Source organism: Sapajus apella, unplaced genomic scaffold, assembly GCF_009761245.1.
Source record: "Sapajus apella isolate SASKATOON/1434 unplaced genomic scaffold, GSC_monkey_1.0 scaffold20, whole genome shotgun sequence".
Classification (NCBI taxonomy): Eukaryota; Metazoa; Chordata; class Mammalia; order Primates; family Cebidae; genus Sapajus; species Sapajus apella.
In genome coordinates, this window is record NW_022436960.1 from 3,153,767 (window position 1) to 3,179,112 (window position 25,346).

At 42.7% G+C, this 25,346-nt stretch overlaps 1 protein-coding gene across 1 annotated transcript in view; it reads right to left on the reverse strand.

The window, feature by feature from the left end:
• Positions 1 to 995: 995 nt before the first annotated feature.
• Positions 996 to 25,346, reverse strand: part of YY1 (YY1 transcription factor) — a 36,433-nt gene continuing 12,082 nt past the window's right edge. The window contains exons 2-5 of the mRNA XM_032287416.1: positions 21,591 to 21,753; positions 9,156 to 9,216; positions 7,257 to 7,415; positions 996 to 6,135 (exon numbers count right to left, since the gene is read on the reverse strand). Coding sequence (XP_032143307.1) covers positions 5,953 to 6,135; positions 7,257 to 7,415; positions 9,156 to 9,216; positions 21,591 to 21,753 — 566 coding nt within the window. The 3' untranslated portion in view covers positions 996 to 5,952. The remainder of the gene's footprint in view (positions 6,136 to 7,256; positions 7,416 to 9,155; positions 9,217 to 21,590; positions 21,754 to 25,346) is intronic.

Below are 25,346 nucleotides of genomic sequence, written 5' to 3' on the forward strand. Positions count from 1 at the left end.
TGCACTTGGGCCTGGACAACAAGCAAGACTCCATCTCAAAAAAAAAAAAAAAAAAAAAAAACCAAAAGTGCAGTGGCTCACACCTGTAATCCCAGCACTTTGGGAGGCCAAGGTGGGAGAATCACAAGGTCAGAAGTTTGAGCCCAGCCTGACAAACATGGTGAAACCTGTCTCCACTAAAAATACAAAACTTAGCCAGGCATGGTGACACACACCTGTAATCTCAGCTACTCAGGAGGCTGAGGCAGGAGAACTGCTTGAACCTGGGAGGTAGAGGTTGCAGGGAGCCAAGACTCCATCTCAGAAAAAAAAACAAAACAGCAAGCAAGCAATTCCAAGGCCTTCAGTTCCTTCCCATGTGAAATCTAGATTTTTCTACCCTGGCTCTTGCTCAGCTCAGCCCCCCTACCTAAGGCCTTCACTCAGCAATTCTGGGCTTGCACAGGCCTGCGACTTGCCACCTCAGCAGCATTCTGTCAGCAGCCCCTTCTGTCACTAGCAAAAAGGGAAAGTCACATGTATTCAAGTAATAATGAACCTCACACCTCGCTCTGAACCTTGCTCTGCAGAACATCAGACACCAAGGCCGCAGCCAGGGGGAGGAGGCTCTGCTCTGCATTTTGCTTTTGGCTAAATCCTAAGTAGCTCTGAGCATATTTTTTTCAAGTTCTTGAAAGTCCATACCAGTTAGCTCCTGAGCTCCCAGGGCTGACGTGGGCTCCCAGGTCTGGCTGCACGGGAAGTTCATTGGGCTGTGCTTTCCAAACAGCAGGTGAGGCTCTCTTCAAAACGCCCTCTGGCTCCCAAGCCCACCTTGAAGCTGAAAGGTTACAGAAGCATTTCTAGCTGGGGTGAGACCAAATCCTGGGAGTTCCCATTCCTGTGTGAGAAAGCAAGCCACGAGAACTGCCCCGGTCAGTTCAGGCAACTCTTAGACCAGGAAGGGCTCACAAGGCTTAGAGGACTGAGGAACAAACAAGAACCACAGGCGTTACAAAGCTTAACATTATGCATTTATTATATTTTATAGAGCCATATTACACATGCTTGGTGCTTCAAACTGAGTTATCAATGTTTTTCTGGATGCAAAGCCATCTGATGCTGGGTGCGGACGCCTTAAATACTATGTTTCTGCATCTATGGCCTATGAGCTAAGGAAAAACCAAGGACAATTCCAGAAACGGCAAAGAACACTTAAGAAAAAGATGTACATGAGACGAAATGCAAAGTCCTTGAGCCAGGGCCTACAGAAGTTACCAGAAAGTGAATAAAAACAAGAATTTTTCTCACCACCTGTTGATAATAAAGCCTCATACGGGAATAGACATTGTAGAAAAAAGAGGTTCTTCCATTTGGTACTGATGCCTTTCTCCCCTCCATGATGTATGTGGCCCCCGAGAGAGCAGCAGACAGAACAGAGCACAGCAAACTGCCCCTCCTCAACACATCGCAGTGCTGTTTCTTACAGCTTCTGGGTGTCTCATGAAAAGCCGTCAATTTGATCGAACTCCCCACCTTGTGGAAAATCAATCACTGTGCTTCAGATGAACCCGAGGCTGTTGTACACACCCTCCTCTGACATCCAGAATGCTAGCGGGGGACACAGGCCTGGGTGCCTGCTCAGCCAGGGCCAAGCCCTCCACATGTCAGCTCCCACCTTATGGCACCGTTTGTGGGAGGTTTGCTTTGCCTGCTGACCTGATGCTAATGCTCACCTTAAAGGCTCCATTCCAGATTTTATAAGGGGACGGGGTGATGTCTGTCACGTACGTGCCGCCCATACTTCTCATCAAGCCTCATTACAGTCCCAGCTTAAAGATCCTCTCTGGCACCACACTGATCGCTCAGGCCTGGGGTGGATACCAGGAAGCCTCTTGACCACGAATCTGCCCTCTTATGGGTTACAGGCCAGCCCTCTAATGTCTGATGCGACTTGTCTGAAGGGCCTGCACTTAAACCATCCTCAGGCAACCAGGGCACCTGAGCAGTAACGACATCAATCAAAGGTGAGTAATTTGGGGCAGATGAGACCTAGCCAGCCATCCAGTCAGATGCTGCCATGCAGGTAAGAGTGATTCTGAAGGCATGGGGTACCTTTTGTCCTGTAAAGTCAAAGAGCAGGCTATGAAGTGCATGACTAGAACCCCAAGAAAGTGCAACTTGGAGTTTCAACTTCCTTCCCCACCACTTGGGTTAAAAGTTCGGGTGGAAGGCACTTGCCAGGACCTGCTGGCCTGAACTCTGAAGAAGTGCTGTCAGTGAATCTAGGACAAAAGGCCCGGAGCCAGACAGGTACCCCCTACAGCCGAATGTCCAAGGCAACCCTGTGACCCAGAGCTGGCTTCAGCAAGCCAGCAGAGCGGCTAGGAGGAAGCCTCATGCATAGCCATGCATCAGGTGGATGTCTGTGGGCAGCCTGGCTCTCACCCAGTTTTGATCTCTGCGATCCTTACTGGTGCTGGGGGTCAGATATCAAGAAAATAAAAGGAACTTAAGGAATTAAGATCAACAACATGAATTTCCCAAGCCATGCTGTCCAGGTCACAGAAGTCAGAGACACTGGAAGTCATCAACTCTTTCTTTCTGCCTATAGTGGGGGTGGGAGGTGGGTAGAATTATCAGGTTTCCAATTCAAAAACTTCTTTTAGGGGGCCAGGTTGTCCTATGCCACAAACATAAACTCTGGTCTGAGACCAATCTGGAGCACGTCTCCATACTAAGTTTTGCAAAGCAGAGTGCAAACTGGTATGAGGCACTCTCCAATGTAAGACACTCTGAAAACACTGCTCAGGCAGGCTTCCCCAACTAGAAGTGACTCTCACCTACTTGTGAAGACATGAACTTGAACTCTGCTTGGAAACATGGACAGGCACTGAGTACACTATCCTGTGAAAGGGTCTTATTTAACAAAGTAAGTGACGTTTAGAACTTTTACGTGAAAGCCAAATAGGGAAAAAAAAAAAAATCCCGATTTTCCCCAAATCCTCAGGCCTTGAATCTAGGCAAAGCACACAAACACCATATGAAACCAATAGCATGAGTTCAGGGTCATCTTGGAAAATAAATGTCACTCTGGGGTGACAGTTCTTTATACAAATAGTATGCTCCCCCTCTCAACCCCACTACCAAAAAGCCGGGGGAAATAAGAAGAAATTCAAAAATAGAAAACAACATCTTAAGTGTAAACTTATCCTCTGGAGTTTTTATATTACATATGCTAGAAACATGCATTTATTTCTGCTCAGATGTACGAAAATATGTCTATCAGTATTACTTATAAATCAGATTAATCCTCAAGACAATGGAATCACTGTTAGAACACTATTTCAAACCTTAGTAAATTACATCTTTAGCAAAATTATAAATTCTAATGACAAACAGAATGGGTTGAAGTTACACCCAGTGAGAACTACCTCTACTCTCTATATTGTTGCTCATTTGTTTCCTATTGTTGCAAAGTCAGTGCTATGTTAACAAGGAACTTGTAAAACATTAAGTTTTCTTGGAACCCCAGATGAAGTTAACTCTGCAGACTGAGAAGACGTGTGAACAGAGAGTCAAGGGGAGTGATGACTATTCCAGAGACAGGAAGGGACAGAAGAGATGACCAAAGGCACCCCCAAGGGATCAAGGCACAGAGGAAGAGGGACTTCATCTACACAAGAGCCTGGCTCCTGCAGATCATGGCATGGCCCTCAGGGCTGTCAGCGGGGTTCCCATAGCATAGGTGTGTACTGCTGTGGGTCCTTGTGCAGGATCCTGGGGACAGTACCAGGGCCAGGCTCCAGTGCAGCACCATGCTGGGCAAAGGACTCCCTAACACAGCCACGCTGCAGCTGCTCAACCCACCAGTGGGGAGGAAAGGCGTGGATGCTCACAAGGCAGGCATCCACAGAAGCCCCTACCCAGGTCGAAGTCAAAGAACTACGTTCTCATCCGAGCCCTCGGCACTGAAGACCTCCACTGTGGGCTGACCTCTCTTCTGACTGCCAGATACAGCAAAGCCTGGCTTACCCAGAAAACAGCTGGGGTCTTCTGCTTAACTCAGTTCCATCAAACCACCCAAGGGGTAACAGATTCTGGACAAATTCTTTAAAGGGTCTCAAGTTAAATGTTTCATTCATGATTCACGAAAGGCACTTCAAAATTCCAGAGCCGCAAGGTCACTGTTATTAGGCCAGCAATCCTCCTGTACGGGACCAATGGAGAAGCTCTAAGAGATCGGGTTATGTGTTTCACCTGATGGTGTCCGGGCCACTTGTAAATAAATTTCAGATAAGCTAGTTTGTCATTTATCTTGCAGTCTAGCATACACAGCACAGAAAGACACACAGTATGTTTGCACTTTGAATGAGATTTTGCTGTATCATGGCAGTTTATAAAATATTCCCAAGTATTTGTAAGATCCAACGTTATAACTATATATTTAAGAGGTTACAATGTGAGAAGTACTCATTGAGCACAACTTTCTAATAATCTAATTACCTTGCCGATTTGCACCCCGTGTCCATTTACAAACATGAAATTAAGCTACTGGCACTCCATTGCCACACTGCTAGCATTGAACAAGGACTCCACTAGATGGAGAAACAAAGGCTCTCAAACCAGATAACAGATGACCACAAGCGTTTCCTGTCAGACAAGCCACGGCCCTGCTGGAGCTGCCTCTGAAGGCAGCCGGGTGATGGGCAGGCCTGGTTTTCCCTCTGTGTGCCCCTCTGCCAGGTGGCACCTTACCTTACGCAGGCGCTCAGGCTGCGCAGTGGCACAGATGCTTCACTCACACTTGCCAGGGGGCTAAAATCACATCCTATGACCAACCTGGCCTGGGGTGTTCTGAGGTAGTTCCTGAACTCGAGATGCCTGTTACCTACTCTCTTTCAGAAGTCAGGACATGTAGGAAGGATTAAAGTATCCATGCATCGCTTGAATCAATAATCACTGTAATTGAGTGCAAAATAAAGGAAACTTGAGTTGCTTTATTTAGCTTCCAATTTCTGGGAGGCTCAAGAATTATAAGTATTCTGGACAACAAAAGAAAATAAGACTGTGCTTACAGATCTTGTTCTGCCATATTCTCGCTTTAGGATCGCTATTTTATTGTTGCCCTTTCTGTTACATGGGATGTACACATCAGGTGTTAAAAGGTACAATACATTCTACAACTGAGCACCACTTTCTGTAACTGAACAGGCAAAGAAATTACACTGAACATCAGCATCTGGCAGTATTTTTTGGAAAAAAAAAAGTGACTAAAATGGGTTTAAATTGATTAACACTATTAAATCACATCTAATATTTGATACTACATGATTCAATACAGCTATACGATACAATTATACAAAATGTGTTAACATCAAAGAATACAACCAAAATTAAGATAGCAAACAAAACCTATATAACTTTTTTTTTTTACAGGAAAATACTTTTGAAGTATGCATGTAACTGCCCATTCTTTTAAAGAAAATCTACTGCAAGCAAAGTTATCAACCTCCAGAAAAATCACACATAGCATTACTAAGCATATCCCCAAAAAAGTGTACAATATGCACACTTGGAAAATACAAAATTAAAAAAATTGTAAGCAACAGGTGAGCTTCATATTTATAAGAATGTGAAAAGAAGTCCCATTTTTAGCACTGTTGTATAAAGAATTGTCTTTTGATGCGAAGTTCATGAATTGTCCTCCTGTTGGGACCACACTTTACAAAAACACCGTGTTTTTGAAACGAGATTACAGAGCAAGATAGAGCATCTCAGCAATGTCATCTTAGTAAAGTTTTTTTTTTTTTTTTTAATTTTTACTACTTTATCAAAACATGTCCCTTAGGTGTGTAGGATTCATTTTTAAAATTCTTCCTAGAAATAATATACAAAGGAGAGGCATATTTACTCCCAATCACACTCCTGGAAGATGCTTCCCGTGGTCGAGAAGGGTCTTCTCTCTTCTTTTCACTGGTTGTTTTTGGCCTTAGCATGTGTTAAGATGTGAGATTTCAGGTTAGTTGACTGAGCAAACTTCTTATTACAACCATCGAAGGGGCACACATAGGGCCTGTCTCCGGTATGGATTCGCACATGTGTGCGCAAATTGAAGTCCAGTGAAAAGCGTTTCCCACAGCCTTCGAACGTGCACTGTCGAGGAAAGACCAGAGATCAACCCACTCAGCAACTCTGAGCATACCCTACTGGGAGTCAGTACCTCTCTCCTTTGCTAGAGAACAGCCTATTTATTTTACCAAACACTTTCCTTCCTGCCCGGGGCGAACTTTGTAGATAATCTAGAATCAGCAGGCAGGTTGGACAGCCCTGAAAACCCAAGGACAGCCCTCACGAACTGTTTAAAACACTTGGCAAAATGGCACATCTTTCTAAACGCAGGCTAGAGTCCTAACGCTGCTATCAACATTTCCAACAGTAAAATACAAATGATTAAGGGTTCTGGTGTCAGTCGTCAAAAAATAACCATGTTAGATTTACTAGCTGCACTGCTAGTTCTTTCACTTATTATTATTTTTTTTTGAGAAGGAGTCTTGCCCTGTCACCTAGGCTGGAGTGCAGTGGTGCAATCTCAGCTCACTGCAACCTCCACCTCCTGGATTCAAATGATTCTCCTGCCTCCGCCTCCTGAGTAGCTGGGATTACAGGCGCCTGCCACCACGCCCAGCTCATTTTTGTATTTTTTTTCAGTAGAGACGGTGTTTCACCATGTTGGCCAGGCTGGTTTTGAACTCCTGACCTCAAGCAATCCACCCGCCTCAGCCTCCCAAAGTGCTGGGATTACAGGCATGAGCCACCATGCCCGGCCAATTCTTTCACTTATTTTTGGGCTTCTAAATACAAGACAAGTATTACCTATGCTTACACTCATACAACAAAATTTTAGAAATGTTATTAATTAGTAATTAAATACACTATTAACGACCAAAAATAAATTACTTGAATCCTGTAATGAATGGAGTAGAGATTTCATTTTAGACATGCTGTTGATTAATCCTGTTCTACTGGCATAAAGGGCCCTCCATAAACACCCAATACACTCCTACACCAGTACCACGGAGGTTACAGGCAAGGAAGTCCAGCGTCCAGGCAATGCTTCCAAGCGACTCCCCAGGAGAATGTTTGTTTCTCACTAAGGAGTAATCAGAAGACCCCAAGTCTCTGCGCTGGCGCTGCCTGCCTCATCACCACACCACCTACACTTCCAGTGTTCAGATAGGCAAGGCAGTGTGGGGAAGAGAAGGAACTGGCTCTACCTGAAAGGGCTTCTCTCCAGTATGAACCAGTTGGTGTCGCTTTAGTTTTGAACTCTCAACAAAAGCTTTGCCACATTCTGCACAGACGTGGACTCTGGGACCGTGGGTGTGCAGATGTTTTCTCATGGCCGAGTTATCCCTGAACATCTTTGTGCAGCCCTTAAAACAGAGAAAGCAGCTTAGAGGTTCACATTGCAAACTGTTAGAAAGGATTCAACCACTGAACAGCCTTGACTGACACATTCAAACAAAACCACCTCCCCAACCCCCCATTTTAATTTTACTTAGAATTACAGGAGAACATTACATCATTTAAGACAAAAAAAACAGACAGCTGAAAAAGTCATTTAATGCAAACCCTAGTTTTACAGATGAGGAAACTGAGGCTTAGAGATGTCTTTAAGTAGACTTGCCCAAGGTCACACTACTAGCAGTAGCCAAACTGGGAGTAGAACCCAATACCCTGGCTTCCAGCTATACCACAGCCGCCTCACCCGACTATGTCCCCCAGAATGAAGTAACAGAGCACTGCTAAGCAAATGGAGTTAAAATGACGGTAGTCCACCACTACCTTTGGTGGCCCCATATTCTGTGCTGCAACAATGGACTGTCATTCTCCATCGCCTACTGTTCCCTCTTCTCTCTTTGCCTCTTTCCCCTTCTTGACAGAGAAAGAAGCAAGAGGGTCTCCAAGGAATGGCAACTACAGAAGAAATTTATTTTGTGAGACACTAGGAAAAGGAAGAAGCAGGCAAATTGATACCAGTGCAGGGTGGGCAAGGCAGATGGATGTGTGGCACTCGAAAAGCATGTCCTTAACAATTTCTTCTGCAGTTGTTGCCCAATAATGGAGTGAATGGGGAAATGATAAGACAGGATGACAGAAGGACAGCACAAGTCACTAGACAGCTTCACAGGCAGAAGGGAGACGGAAGCCACATTTTTTTCGCCTTGACCCCTACGTTGAGTTTCCATTTAGAAATGGAAATTTACAATATTAACTGGCATACAATGTATACATGCATTGAAACATGATAAATACGTGCAAGTATTAAATGTCCATCACAGAAGAAAAATTAAAAATTTTAACTGGAAAAGAAGTATACAGAGAAGCTGAAGAGATGGCAGGCACTTCTGGCCTAACTGTTTTCAAATGCTTGTTATTTTGGCCGTGATGGCGATAGGTCTACATTTCAGATCGCCACATTAAGAATGCTGACAAAGAACAGGAAGGACTTGCTAAGTGCACAATCGTCACAGGGGCGAGACCATGAAGCTAAATGCAACCTGCTCCAACTGTTCATTTTTAACATTCTTGATTCCACTCAACCTCTCCTACTTTGTTCTCTCTACCTACATGATACTTGATTTTTCTGTTAGTCTTACATCCAATTAAGTTTGAAAATAGCCCCCAACAAGTATCTCAAAAGTACTTTTCAGACAATCCTTTTAAAGAGTAACTACATTTGAAAACAATTAAGTGCCCCTCTAATAACACACAATTATTATTAAGTGTTTATTTGGCTTATTTTAGCAACATCCAAAATAATTTCCAAATTTCAGTAAAGAGCCTACATTCCCATAAAGGTCTACAGGTGAGACACAACCCAGGATCTTAAGACAGACTTGTTCATATAATCCAAAAGGAAATGAAACCCTACAGTAGGGTCAGCACACAATAATAAAAGCATCGGCTCCCTGCAGTCATCCCATTTCACTGTATTCAAGTTTAAGTGGCCTTTACTAAATAACAAAACTTCGGATCTTGGATTTAGAAACCAAAGATTCGAGTTCCTTGCTTCATTTAAATTATCAAAAGCAGAAACAAAGTGCAAATTTCTTAGAAACTCTCTAAAACTCCACCAACAGTTTAATGAACTCTCCCCTAGCATTACTTACTTTATGAGGGCAAGCTATTGTTCTTGGAGCATCATCTTCTTTAATTTTTCTTGGCTTCATTCTTATCAAAAGAAAAAGAGAGACAGACAGATTTGTAGGAGTGGGTAGACTCAGCGGACATAAATCATATAGTCCCTAAAATGCTTTCCTTATAGGTATGCAAACTAAAATTATAATACATTTCCATGAAGGAGAAAGGATAAGACAACTCACATTCACTAAGTACCAATGACTGTGAAGCACTCTTTCCATCTCACAGACAAGGATGCTGAGGCTCAGAAACACTGAGTTGCTGCCTACAGTCTCATAGCTAATAAGCTGGTGCAGCTTACAATGGCACTACAATCTATGTGATTCACATCCCTGTTCTTAACTCCAAACCCTTTAAAAAACACAAAAAGTCAACTCAGACAACCATAGACTAATCTCCTTGTGAGAGGCAAGGCAAGATACCTAAAAGCAGCTGCTGCAATGATGAAGGTGCCTTATGAAAAGGGAGCCGTGAACACGGGACTATCCTAAAATACCCATCTCTGTACATGAAATGGGTCCATTTAGTACTGACACAGATGATCTTTAAAATACATCATTTTAAAGGGTGCACACAATAAACCATTAGCACCAGTTACTTTGGGGAAAGAGCTCCTAGGGCCTGGTGGACAGATCGGAACACCACACACTCTCATACTGCTACCCTACTTCTGGATGAGCTTGGAAGTTCTCGTTTTTACCAGGAGTCCTAGTAACGTGGTAACCGTCGGCAAAGCCCCCATGTGAAATTACTATCCAGAGAGCCTTCTGGTTTGGTAACTTACCTACCACCTGCTTTTACACTGAATCAAGCTTTGGACTCTTGTCAAAACTTTCTCTCCAAATACTCCCTATAGATGGGTGTGTGGTAGAGGGGTGGGAAATTTAGGGTTCCTTAAAAAACTAGAAAATACATCTTGGAAACAGATTTTCTTTTTGTCCCTAGTTGTACCCATCTCACACCCATCCACGATGGTTCACATTTAATAAATAACTAAGTCAGCCAGGTGTGGTGGCTCACGTCTTGTAATCCCAGCACTTTGGGAGGCCAAGGTGGGAGGACTGTTTCAGCCCAGGAGTTCAGGACCAGCATGGGAAACACAGTGAGACTGTCTCTACAAAAAATAAAAAAAAAATAAGCCTGGGCAACATGGGCAAAACCTGTCTCTATCAAAAACAAATGAACAAACAAACAAAAACCCTCCCACTACATGATGGTGTGTGTCTACAGTCCCAACTACTTGGGAGGCTGAAGGCAGGAAGATTGCTTGAGCCCAGGAGGTCAAGGCTGCAGTGAGCCACAACTGTGCCACTGCATTCCAGCCTAGGCAACAGAATGAGACCCTGTCTTGGATTTAAAACAATAAATAAAATGATGATTTAAAAAACTATGGCCGGGTGTGGTGGCTCACACCTGTGATCCCTGCACTTTGGGAAGCCAAGGCCTGCAGATCACTTAAGAGCAGGAGTTCGAAACCAGCCTGGCCAGATGGTGAAACCCCGTCTCTACTAAAAATACAAAAATTAGGTGGGTATGGTGGCATGCCTGTAATCCCAGCTACTCAGGAGGCTGAGGGAGAACTGCTTGAGCCCAGGAGGCAGAAGTTGCAGTAAGCTGAGATCGCACCATTATACTCCAGCCTGTGCAGCAAGAGTGAAATGCCATCTCAAAAAAAAAAAAAAAAAAAAAAAAAAAAAGGCGGGGCGTGGTGTTATCACGAGGTCAAGAGTTCAGAGTTCCAGACCAGCCTGGCCAAGATGGTGAAACACTGTCTCTACTAAAAATACAAAAAACTAAAATGAGCTGGACGTGGCGGCAGGCGCCTGTAATTCCAGCTACTCAGGAGGCTGAGGCAGGCAAATTGCTTGAACCTGGCAGGTGGAGGTTGCAGTGAGTTGGGATCCACAACTGCACTTTAGCCTGGGTGACAGAGCAAGACTCCATCTCAAAACAAACAAACAGCCTAGCTGGGGGCCATTATTCTGAGTGAAGTAACTCAGGAATGAAAAATCAAATGCTGTATGTTCTCACTTGTAAGTGGGAGCTAAGCTATAAATAAGGACACAAAGACATACAGAGTGATATAACGGACTTTGGGGACTTAGTGGGGAAAGAGTGGTGAGGGAGTGTACACTGCTCTAGTGAGGGGAGCACCGAAATATCAGAATTCACTAATATAGAATAACCAAAAACAATTTATACACCAAAAGCTATTGAAAATTAAAAAGGCCCACCTACTAAGTGAATCCTTAATAGCAAGAGCTAATTTACCACCACTCTTTTGTTACAGATTAATTCTGTGATCTTTTACATTTGTGAATGCCCTAACAATGTCCTTTTTCTTCACTTACAATTTGGGAAAAGGATTACCTGATCTGTAACCTGAACACATGAAATAACTGGCTAAACGCTCCATACCCTGGAGGAATATGAGGAACAACAGATCTGGTAACTACCATTTATGTCTATGGAGTTGGTTTGAGACTGTACATATTTGCTATTTTAAATCCTACGAGAACATCAATCTGGTGTCCTACATGTTCCCAACCCTGTATATACTTGTTTTTTTCTTGTAAATGGATTACAGATTGAGCATCCAAAATCCAAACTCTGAAACTATCTGGGTGCTAACATGACGCACTCATGACAGGATCACGGTCAAAACTTGCGTTTCATGTACAACATTATTTAAAATATTGTATAACAGCCTGGGCAACAAAGCAACATCCTGTTTCTTTTTTCTTTTTTTTAACGCAGTCTTGCCCTGTTGCCCAGGCTGGAGTGCAGTGACACGATCTCGGCTCACTGCAACCTCTTTCTCCTGGGTTCAAGCAATTCTTCTGCCTCAGCCTCCCAAGTAGCTGGGACTATAGGCTTGTACCACCACGTCCAGCTAATTTTTGTATTTTCAGTAGAGAAAGGGTTTCACCAATATTGACCAGGCTGGTCTTGAACTCTTGACCTCATGACCAGCCTGCCTCGGCCTCCCAAAGTGCTGGGATTACAGGCATGAGCCACCATGGCCGGCCTATTTTTTATTTTTTTATTTAGAAACAGGATATTGTGGTTGTGCGGCAGTGGCTCACTCCTGTAATCCCAGCACTTTGGGAGGCAGAGGCGGAAGGATCACAAGGTCAAGAGTTCGAGACCAGCCTGGCCAACGTGGCGAAACCCCATCTCTACTAAAAATACAAAAAAATTCGCCAGGCATGGTGGCACATGCCTGTAATCCCAGCTACTTGGGAGGCCGAGGAAGGAGAATCGCTTGAACCCAGGAAGTGGAGGTTGCAGTGAGCTGAGACTGCACCACTGCACTCCAGCCTGCACAACGGGAGCAAGACTGCATCTCAAAAATATACATAAATAAATAAAATAAAGAAATAAAAAATTAAAAAATTAGCCAGGTGTGGTGGTAGATGCCTACAGTCTCAGCTACTTGGGAGGCTGAGGAGGTAGAATCCTTTTAGCCTAGGAATTTGAGGCCTCAAAACAACTTGGGTGACAGATGAGACCCTGTCTCAAAAAAAATGTATAGAATTACTACCTTCAGGCTATGTGTATAAGGTACAATGAAACAAAAATAAATTTCAAATTTCGTGTTTACATCTGAGTCCTAGACCCAAGATATCTCATGATACATAGGCAAAACCCCCAAATTCAAAGTGCTATTGATCTGAAGCATTTTGGATGAAGGATGCGCAACCTGTATTACCACACCAGTCAGCAAGTATTTTTTTAAGTGCCTGTTGTAAACAGGACTCTGAACTAGCCTTTCTTATCTTAAATACAAATAAACCTTGGAATTTTGGTCTGAGTTCACAAAATCAGGTAGGACAAAAGTTTGGTGCCACTGCGCCACTTGGAGGTTAGATCAGTTTGGAAAACAACCATGACTGATATGAAAGGTTTCTAAGTCCACTCAACCATAAATAATTTTTTAAAGTTTCAATCTTCCCAATTAAGAGTAAATATTTATTCTTTGACAATTCTAACAATTCTACTGAAACATTGTTTTGTTCTTTTTGTAGAGATCGGTTTCGCCATGTTGCCCAGGGTAGTCTCAAGCACCCGAGCTCAAGCAATCCATCTGCCTCCATTGAAACATTCTGTGTTGACTGTGAAGATGGCTACATGACTGTGTCCCAATTGACAGACTAGAACATACATACATAAAAAGGGGTAGACTCTGCCATATGTAAATTAAATCTTAGTAAACATGGCTTATCAATAAAGCTACTCTCCCACACCTTTTTTTAAACAAAGAGTTTTGCTCTTTCACCCAGACTGGAGTTAAGTGGCGCGATCTTGGCTCATTGCAACCTCCCCTCTAGGGTTCAAGCGATTCTCCTGCCTCAGCTGGCATTACAGGCAGGTGCCACCATGTCCGGCTAATTTTTCTTTTTTAATTTTTATTTTTAGTAGAGACAGGGTTTCACCATGTTGGTCAGGCTGGTCCCAAACTCTTGACCTCAGGTGATCCACCTGACTCGGCCTCCCAAAGTGCTAGGATTACAGGCGTGAGCCATGATGCCTGGCCTCCCATACATTTTCTTAGAGTTATTCCTAGTGATTTAATTTTTTAAAACATATTTTACCATGGAAAATTTCAAATATGCCCCAAAGAGAACAGTCCCAGGTACCATTTACTCAACTCTTGGTTTATTATAAGTGGTACTATTTTTTCTTAAAATGTCATTTTCAAAATGTGTGCTAGTATTTAGAAATATATTTAATTTCAGAATGAGAGTTGAAAATGCATTTGGACAAACACCTTTGGACTTAAGGAGTAAGTAGAAGATTTAAATGCAGCCACACTTAAGCTCCTTGGCAAATCATCCTCCTTCACATAGAGTGGCAAATGCAGCAGTATACATTGCTACTTTTTACATTTTATTTGATTGCAAACAATGAAAAAGGTCATTTTCCAAAAAGTACACTTAGGTTAAAACAGTGTTTCATTTTCCAAGTAAAGAGTAAAAATCATATACCACTACTTAGAACATCTTCTCACCCTCCTAAACTATTCAGAAGTAACTAAGTTTAAGTTTTCCATTCACCAACAGACACTTTATAGAGTCCTTTTGAACCCAGAGACAATGATGACAACAGCATAGACATTATGAATGAGGCAGTATGGGATGTGTGACTTGGAGCTGACTTCTACTAGCTGCATGACCTTGAGCAAACTATAACTTCTCCACCTCGGTTTCTTATTCTGTAAAAAGGTATAATGCTACCTACTTAAGACTTATATGTTAAGCACTTGGGAAATGATAGCTCTGATCACCATTGGTTATGTATTAAATGGTTCTGGCTAAAAATGAGTTCATTCTTAACCAACCTTTGATAAAGGACTGAGAAACTGGAGAAAACACGGCACTAGGAGGGAAGTACCCCTCAACGCAGTACATATTATATGGAGGAGTCAGGCACCCAACGATTCAAGTTTCCTGTCAAATAAAGAGGGAGAATACACTCCCAATGACATGACTGCTGGATTTATAATAGCTCATTCTGGCATGTGTGGAGGAAACATTGTAAAGACTGGACTTCAGAAACCAAACTTCTGGTACAGTATCAGCAGAGTATTGTGTAAATTAAAGTTCTAACCAACAGATCTGCAAATATCCCGGAAACAGAGATGAAACATTTTTGGAGCAGTGACTATTTAATGTAAAATAAGCCTCTTTCCTACAAAACAAAGTTAGCTGACTTCTAAACCAGAACCCTCCTCTGATCTGTGCTGGTGGGAGAGAAGTTCTTGTGTAATACGGCTGTCATTTGCAAGCATGATTCACCTCCCTTCTTTTTTTTTTTTTTTTTTTTGAGACGGAGTTTCACTCATGTTACCCAGGCTGGAGTGCAATGGCGCGATCTCGGCTCACCGCAACCTCCGCCTCCTGGGTTCAGGCAATTCTCCTGCCTCAGCTTCCTGAGTAGCTGGGATTACAGGCATGTGCCACCATGCCCAGCTAATTTTTTGTATTTTTAGTAGAGACGGGGTTTCACCATGTTGACCAGGATGGTCTCGATCTCTTGACCTCGTGATCCACTCGCCTCGGCCTCCCAAAGTGCTGGGATTACAGGCTTGAGCCACCGCGCCCGGCCGATTCACCTCCCTTCTTTGTGAAAACGTAATATTGCCTTAGACGAAGTCTGTTCAATGAATTATCTCTTAAATATTAATATTCATGTAATAATATTGAAGGGTTTTAAGATATTTTCATCTCCATATTAATACTGTGAAAGTCTCTGGGTAAGTAGTGAACAACATAAAAAAAAAAAAAAACCTGATTTTGGATTGGCCTAACCATTCTAATCTTTCTAGACCAAAGGTTTTCAAAGGTATAACTTTATTACATGAAATACATACAAAAGTGGTCACTTCACAGGAAAAAGAACTCACTGGGCCCTACTCACTGACCACTTTTTGAAATATTTACTGAATAGGCATTTCAGGAAAAAAAGTCATCCATAGCTTGTCTACCTCCCCAGTGTCAGACTTTCCAATTAATGTCATTTTTTTTTTATGCTTTGCTCACATGCATACATAACTGATTTACTAGGCAGTCTAGGCTGAGTGTGGCATGCGTCTGAAACACTCTTTGGTCAGTTTCAAGTTCAGTCCAGCACCCCATTGCCCCGGTAACAAGGAGGAGACAGGAAAGCAGCTTACATTCTACCTTAAGACAGCAGCTTTGGCTCTAACACCATTTTGTGAGTGCAGGGGGCGAGGACTGGAGGCCAGCAGGATAAGTTCTATGGGCTGTAATTACTGAAGATGTGGTGTGGCCCCCAAGAGTTTAAAATTATTGGTTCCTCTGTACCAATCTTCTGCTTTCAGAGTCCCAGTCATCAATTCCTGGGCCTCCAGAAAATCTCACATAACTGTTACACACATCCTCAAAAGGTGAAGACCTAACAGAACAGGGCACCTAGGTGCAAATATTTCTCACCACTACCACCGTCCAATTACAGAGATTTGTTTAGATTAACATGATCTTCAAGAGCTACTATGTAGAATGTGGAGGAGGAGGAGCCCAACCCTTAACCCATCTCACAGGGCCCAAACTTTACTCTTTTTACACCGTCAAGACAAGCAAGATTTTATTCTATTCTATATACAAATGAAATCTTTAACAGGCTAATAAAAGAAATGCTATTTACATTCATATTGTGGTTATGCAAATGTTATTTACTGTGGGGTTAAACAATGTGCTAGGATCACACTTAATGCTCTACAAGCACAACATAGGAACTTCAAGGAGAGAATCTTCCTAGAGTCAGATCAAAGAAGCTCTCTCTTTCAATACTGTCAAAATTAGGCCCCATTTTTAGGCTTTACGGCTTTCTTTGCCCTACCCCCTCACCCCTTTTCATGTAGTTTCTGATGATTGCCTTTTCTTTTTCAGAAGACCCTATTCCACTCCACCAAGCTTATTTTACCCACTACTGAATGAAACTGACTTTTCCTTAAGAAATTCTTACAACCGGTCAACTTTCCATTGACTGAGTACATTTGCTAGCCTGATTCACAGCTGTCCTCTTGGTTGTTGTGCACTAGGAAATCCTCCTTCTGCTATTCTGCCTCATTTTGTTGTAGTATATCCTTAAGTTACCTCCTCAGAAAGGGTGCATGCAACATAAACCCTTGGGTCTCTAAAATTGTCATCTCTTGCCCTTGTATTTGACTTGATAGCTTTACTGGATCAAGAACTCTATGTTTACAGTAATTTTTCCTCTTAAAGTACTGTTTCATTGTCTCTAATTATCCTCTGCTACTGAAGAAAAGTCTCATTCAGGTCTATCATTCTTTCCAGTCAATGGCCTATCTCCCTGGAAACTTTTAGGTTCTTCAGCCATAGTGTTTTGAAATTTCACACACGGATGGCTATCAGGTACCTGGGTGACAGTCTCTGTGGGTGGTCTCCTTCTTAAGGAGTATGGTCTAAGGTAGCCATGTTACCTTCCCAACAGTAACATGTTCCCCTGGATTTTCTATTCAGAAGATGGGGGAGAAGCTCTGAGATCACCTGCCCCAAGTTTTCAAGGAGGGTAAGCAGTGCCAAGAGTCACAAACACCTAATGGCTTTACTGCTCACCACCCAGAGGTTCCCTCTCTCTTCGAAACCTTTCCCTTGGCCTTCTGTCCCTCCACTGAAACTGCTTCACAATGTATAAACTAAAGAGGTTTTATGGCTGGGCGCGGTGACTCACACCTGTAATACGAGCACTTTGGGAGGCCAAGGTGGGTGAATTATCTGAGGTCTGGAGTTCAAGACCAGCCTGACCAACATGGTGAAACCCGTCTCTACTAAAAATACAAAAATTAGCTGGGCATGATGGCGCATATGCCTGTAATCCTAGCTACTCTGAAGGCTGAGGCAGAAGAATAGCTTGAACCTGTGAGGCAGAAGTTGCAGTGAGCTGAGATCACACCACCGTATTCCAGCCTTGGCAACAACAAGAGCAAAACTCAGTATCAAAAAAAAAAAAAAAGAGGTTTTAGTCCCCTCCCTCCTGTACCTCCTGGCAACTCCTTGTGTCTGTGGTGATGCTGTAATCTCCTGAGTCTCCTTTTACTTGTCTGAATGTTGCTTTTACTCTGCCACTGGGACCTCTTACCCTCTGATATGGTTTGGCTGTGTCCTCATCACCCAAATCTCAACTTATAAACTTTATCACCCAGAATTCCCATTTTATGGATGGGACCCGGGGGAGGTAGCTGAATCATGGGGGCCAGTCTTTCCCATGCTATTCTCGTGAGAGTGAATAAGTCTCACGAGATCTGACGGGTTTTATCAGGGGTTTCCACTTTTGCTTCTTCCTCATTTTTCTCTTGCCACCACCATGTAAGAGTGCCTTTTGCCTCCTGCCATGATTCTGAGGCCTCCCCAACCACGTGGACAGGGGAGAATCACAATTGACACTGAAAGCTTCAGTGTTCTGGTTTGGGGTTCAGAGTAGTCAGTATTAGGTTTTAGATTATCACAATTGACACTGAAAGCTTCAGTGTTCTGGTTTGAGGTTCAGAGTAGTCAGTATTAGGTTTTAGATGCTGTTAATAATAAGACATCCATGTTGGACTTAAGGTAGTTTTTTAGGAGGTAAGTTGGGGCTACAGTCATCTGATGAGCAGTGACTAAAAGCATCAAAATGGTAAGAAAGCTCTTACCCCCCAGCACACAGTCAATCTGTTTCTAAATCTTTTCCATTTTCTCTTATAGTTTCTCTTTCAGAGACAATTTTGCTCTGTCACCCATGCTAAAGTACAGTGGCATGAGCTGACTGCAGCCTTGACCTCCTAGGTTCAAACGATCCTCCCACTCAGCCTCCCAAGCAGCTAGCTGCATAACACCAAACTGAGCTTTTAAAGTTTTTTGTAGAGATGGAGTCTTGTCATTTTGCCCAGGCTGGTCTCAAATTCCTGGCTTCAACCAATCCCACCTCAGCTTCCCAAAGTGTTAAGGTGTACAGGCTTCAGCCACAGAGCCCAGCTGGTCTCTTGTAAGTTGTATCACATTTATTCCTTTGTTATCTGACTGCCACAATTCTAACTCAGGCCTATTAACTCTTGTCCAACTGACCTCTCTCATTTCCTGTGCCTCTATGAATCTAGCCTGCACAGACAGCTGCAAAGGAATTTCCCCAAGTTAAAGGTCTATACACTCACAAAGCCCCTTCTCTCAGGTTCAAAGCCTGAGGTAGCTGCCCACTGCATATGAGAAATGTCTGCACAGTCTGGCCCAGGATTCATCTTAGTGATCTGGTTCCAGTTTACCTCAACTCCGTTTTCCCTGGAAGCGCCCTAATTCCCAGGAAACCCTCCATCTCTATCAGAACTCTAGGTACGGCTGGGTGCAGTAGCTCACGTCTATAATCCTAACACGTTGGGAGGCCAAGGTGGGGAGATCATTTGAGGTCAGGAGTTCAAGACCAGCCTGGCCAACACAGTGAAACCCTGTCGCTACTAAAAATACAATAAACAGCAAGGCATGGTGGCACATGCCTGTAATCCCAGCTACCTGGGAGGTTGGGGCAGGAGAATCACTTGAACCCAGGAGGTGGAGGTTGCAGTGAGCCCAGATTGTGCCATTGTACTCCAGCCTGGGGAACAAGCGAAAATCTGTATCAAAAAACAAAACAAACAAAACCTCTAGGGCCATGTGCAGAGGCTCACACCTGTAATTCCAACAATTTGAGAGACTGAGGCAGGAGCATTGCTTGAGGCCAGCCTGGGTAACATAGTGAGACCCCAGCTCTACAGGAAAAAAAAAATTAAAAAAAAAATTAGTCAGGCATGGTGACACACACACACCTGTAGTTCCAACTACTTAGGAGGTTGTGGCAGGAGGAATGCTTGAGGCTACAGTGAGCTATCATCATATCATTGTACTCCAGTCCTGGCAACACAGTGAGAACCTGTCCCTCTATTTTTAAAAAACACCAAAAAACCTCTTATTTTCTTCAAGGCCCAAATCAAATTCAAATGGCACCCTTCCACATAGTTTTCCTGGTACATCTCCACATGCATCCTAAGTACATAAGGAAGAGCTGACTAACGTTAAGAACATGATAGGCCGGGCACTGTGGCTCATCTGAAGTCAGGAGTGCAAGACCAGCCTGGTCAACATGGTGAAACCCCGTCTCTACTAAAAATACAAAAAATTAGCCAGGCATGGTGGAAGGTGCCTGTAATCCCAACTACTTGGGAGGCTGGGGCAGGAGAATTGCTTGAACCCAGGAAGTGGAGGTTGCAGTGAGCCGAGACCGTGCCACTGCCCTCTAGCCCGGTGACAGAGCGAGACTCCAACTCAAGAAAACAAACAAACAAACGTGTGATAATATTAAACACTGGCACAATACTTGGCTCAGTCTGTTCAAAAACTAACCTCACAGTTGACTAGGTACCCTACAGATTCCGTTTTTGCTATTTTTTAGGGGAAAGCGCAGTTAATATTTAATTTGCATAACTATCTTCGAAATATGAATGGCAATAAAAGCTGGAATGTCATTAACAAAAGGATAGAGCCTTCAGTGTTTTAAGTCATGATAAACCAGGAAGAATGCGTATATTATAAATTATAGTTTCAATGGAGAGAAGAAAAGGTTAAGAAGCCCCTTTATCAAATCACAACGGAATTCTTAAAACTCATTTAATTAAGCGGAGAAATGAGCTCCCAGTGGCAGTAACTGCCCACCTGGTTTTTGGCAGGGCCAAGAGGGAAGCCAGGACACTGAAGGGTCTCCACCTCTGCCACGCTGCTCTCAAAAGGAAAAAAAAAAGGCAACTCCTACTCTGTTCTTAGAATGCGCAAGATCAAAAGGATTTCTTTCTTCTTAATCCTGCCCTTGCCGAAACCTCCTGAGCTATTCTAGGTTTTAACCAACCTCAGGTATGGAAAGGCATTAGGCTTTCTGCTCCACAATTTATTTTATTAGTTCGTTTAATGTAAAAGTTTACATCTTTGTGGGTATTTTCAGCTCCTTGTAAAAATTGCCAAACAGTACTAGAAAGTAATACAAAAAGTAGGCTTCTATAGGAACCTAGCCCACTTTAGACAAAACAAACACACACCCAACCAATGGGTTCAGAGCTTCTCCACTGCTCACCATGTCCCAGCCATAAATACTTAATCTCCTCCTGTAATGCCAGCTTAAATTAACATACTGGGAGCTTAACTGATAACATGACAAATACAAATTTATGAAATCCGTTCCAGTGGTCAGCTGGATGAATCTAGTACAGACCCAGGTCTCCTGCAGCACAGACCAATACAACACACTCAAATTTAAAATGTGTACTAAAGGCTGGGTGCTGTGGTTCACGCCTGTATCCTAGCACTTTGGGAGGCTGAGGAAGGTGGATCACTTGAGGCCAGAAGTTCAAGACCAGACTGGCCAACAAGACAAAACCCTGTCTCTACTAAAAATACAAAAATTGGCTGGGCATGGTGGCACATAATCCCAGCTACTTGGGAGGCTAAGACAGAAGAATCGCTTGAACCAGGGAGGCAGACGTTACAGTGAGCCAAGACTGTACCACTGCACTCCAGCCTGGACAACAGAGCAAGACTCCTGTCTCAAAAAAATAAAAAATGAGTACAAAGAAGCCGTAAGGTAGTGTGAAGATATCCATCCCAAAACAAATTATGTGCAATTTTATTTATTCACACGCATGCCTATAAATAAAGGGTAATTGCTTCATCTTATTGCAAGGATCTAAAATGCTGCCACTCACATTAATAGCATAGTTACTACTAAAAATAAAACAGCTTTTGTTTTTAGGAGTTTCCCTAAAGAAAGAATACAAGCCATCATTTTGACTTAGGCACAGGAAAACATAGATGGCAAGACTCAAGCACTTTCTTTAATTAAAAGAAAGGGAAGTTCTTATAACTTACCTAGCAAATTCAGCCAGTTGTTTGGGATCTGAGAGGTCAATGCCAGGTATTCCTCCAGGAGGAAGTTTTTTTCCCGTCATATATTCTGAATAATCAGGAGGTGAGTTCTCACCAATGATCTGTTCTTCAACCACTGTCTCGTGGTCAATATCTTTTTTTTCATCTGAAACAAATCATGAGATTGATTCTCTTTAGCTGAGTAAATAGATTTTAAAAACTACAAAAACTGCTTTCACCAGTTTCTCCTTTGCACATGCCCTCTACATTCTAACCAGCCTGTTTTTCTCACGGGTTAAATTCACAAGAGCACGGCAGGAGGTTTTCAACAAATGTGAGTTTCCTACCTTTGCTCTCTCTTACCATCTCTCTTCTCAACCCAGCCTCCCCTCCAAAGTCTAGCTCAAATTCTCTAAGGGTATGTTGATTTTATCACTCCAGCCTGATTCCTACCTTTTCTTTGAGCTCCTAGGTTATTCTCTGATAGACTCTATCACTCCAGTTTGAATTTTTGTTGGTCTTGCCTCTTAAGCTAGAGTGGAAGTGTCCAGAAGCCAAAAACAGTCTTCTTCTACCTCTGATGCTTAAATTAGAAATAGGTACTCCGAAACTTTCAAGGCTAACTAGAAGTTTTTGCTTCTCAAACTGTCTGTCTCACCAAAACTAGTAAAATAAAATCTTGCAGAAGTTAAACTGGCTTCAACTCTTACCTTAAATTACCTTTTTACCAGTGCTTAAAAAAAAAAAAAAAAAAAAAAAAAAAAAAAAAAACCAAACCAAACCAAACCAAAATCTACAACCAGCAAAAACTACATGTAACTGCTCAGCACACAGCTTTCTGACCTCAGAGCAAAGCTGGAGTATGAGAAGATAAAGAGAGAACACAGGTTCCATTTGACTCAAGTGGTCATTATCAAGTTCAACCACTCTCAGCAATGAAAAGCACTGAATACAGCAATTTTTAACTTTAAATGCCTCTCTAATTGCACTACTCTTCATTCTAGGAAACACAATTATACATCGTTACAAGGAATCACAGATTTCTTCATTTCACTGAGGAGAATGTGCAGGCACAGAGAGGTTAAGTAACCTGCTCAGGGTTAACTGGCTAGTAAGTGGTAGAAATAAACAGATGAAGTCTAACCTTAAGACCTATAAGCTTAACCGTTAAGCTCTGCTGCCTCTTGTTTGGAACCAGAAAGAACACTAGAGATAATATTCCCAAGGTTATCCATTCAGAGATGAAGAATATCTATCCACGGATGGATGGTAGGGCCCAGGAAAAAAATAGCTGTAGCTGGATACATTCAGAAAAAGGGACAGGAAATGTGGTTACTGACCATAAGGCACAAAGCCAGGACCCTGAACTGTATCCAAATTCTTTAATTTCATTCTCGTTCCCACGGCTGCCTGCTCCTACTGACACCTCCTTTACCTGCCTATCCCTCTAGCCTGGGCACATCTACTTCTACGTCAAAACTTTCAATGGGTACAGAAATACTCTGGTGACCAAGGGAGCTATTTGTCCTCATGTTTTATATTTCTTTCTTTTTTTGAGGCAGGGTCTCACTGTTACCCAGGCTGGAGTGCAGTGAAACAACCATGGCTTGCTGCAGCCTTGACCTCCCAGGCTCAAGCAATCCTCCCACCTCAGCCTCCCATATAGCTGGGACCACAGAGAGACACCACTCACTATGCCTGGCTAATTTTATTTTTTGTAGTGACGTGGTCTCACTATGTTACCCAGGCTGGTTTCGAACTCAGGCTCAAGTGATCCGCCTCAGCTACCAAAGTGATGGGATTACAGGTGTGAGCTTTTTAAAAATATTTCTGATATACAGAATGATGGCAATGTTGAAAATCAGTGCTACTCTGAACAAGCTACTGATCAGAGTGTCTTAATCCACTTGGGCTGCTACAACAAAAACATAGATTGGGTGGCTTAAGCAACAAACATGTACTTCCCACAGTTCGGAAGCTAGAAGTCCAAGATCAGGGTGCCAGCATGGTGGTGTTCTTGGTGAAGCCCACTTTCCTAGTTTGCACATGGCCATCTTCACACTGTGAAGATCTTCTACTGTCTTCTCACATAGTAGAGAGAGGACCAGAGAGCTAGCACTCTGGGGTCTCTTTTATAGGGCACTAATCCCATGCACTAGGGTTCCACTCTCAGACCTAAATTATCTCCCCAAGGACCTCCCCTCTAATACCACCACATTAATGGGGGGTTAACATTTCAACACATGAATCTGGGAGAGACATAAACATGAAGTCTACCAGAGAGGGTATGTCTCAAGTGTGCTGAGAGAGAAGACTGAACTCAGAACATCAAGGAATCACAGGCTAGATGATTCTTTTCATTAGTTCCACACATACTGAGGGCCTCCTATGTGCCTGGCATTGTTCTCGGCACTGGGAATAAAAGCTACAAACAAACTGCCTGCTCTCATGGAACTTACACTCTAGTAAGGTAAGTCAAATGAGGAAATACTTCTTGAGTAGGGCTCACAACCCAAATCTGAGCAATTCCAATATTTAGAGACTGAGGAAGACTTTGCAAAGGAGACTGAAGAGGTATCCATAGGTAGGAAGACAACTAGCTCTGTCTAAACAGAATTTAACTCAGCGACATAACAAGTACAAGTGGCGTACAGTACCAACACTGAAGAACAGTAAGAACCCAGAGGATGGTCCCTAAAATAATTCAGAATTAGAAACCAAAAAAATATATGAAAGACGATGAAAGTAGAGGCTGACAAGACTTTACAACCTGTATCAGGAATCTGCAAGTACAGCCAGTTGGCCAAATCCCACCTCTTTTATACCTTATGTTTTCCACGGTTTTCTTTTAAAAAAAAAAAAAAAAAAAAACTGTGGTAAAATATACAATACCATAATATTTATCATTTTAACCATATGTAAGTGTTGATTCAGTGCCATTAAATACATTCACAATGTGTAACCATCACCACTATCTATATCCAAAATGTTTTCTTCATTACCACAAAAAAACTCCATATACCCATTACGTAAGAACTTTCCCTTCCACTCAGCACCTGCTATAACCTCAATTCTACTTACTTTCTGTCTCTATGAATTTGCCTATTTCAGGTACCTCATACCACTTGAATCATATAGTATTTGCCATCCATGCCTGGTTTACTTCACTAAGCATAATGTTTTTAAGACTCATCTGTTGTAACACATAACAATATTCCATTCCTCTTCAAGGGTGAAGATCACCTCAGGTGATCCGCCCACCCCAGCCTCCCATACTGCTGGGATTACAGGCATGAGCCACCATGCCCAGCCCTCCCACACTTTTAAACAATCTGTTTCTTGCCTTAAAAAAAAAATTATTTTGTTGGTCTAAGTTTGAAATAATTTTTGTGGTTATTGTATGTTCTCTTAAGATATAGATTTAAGACACGTTATCACGTTTATGATTTATCCCTTAATAAACAGTGTTTCCTACAAGGAAGATAACTAGAACTCTCTGAGGGCCAAGGCACAGAAACTGTTAGGAGGGTCAACAAGAAAATAGGCTGGGCATGGTGGTTTGCACCTGTAATTCTAGCACTCTGGGAGGTCGAGGCAGGCTGATCATCTGAGGTCAGGAGTTCAAGGCCAGCCTGGCCAGCATAGCGAAACCCCATCTCTACTAAAAATAGAAAAATTAGCCAGGCCTGGTGGCACATGCCCATAATTCCAGCTACTCAGGAGGCTGAGGCAGGAGAATCACTTCAACCCGGGAGACAG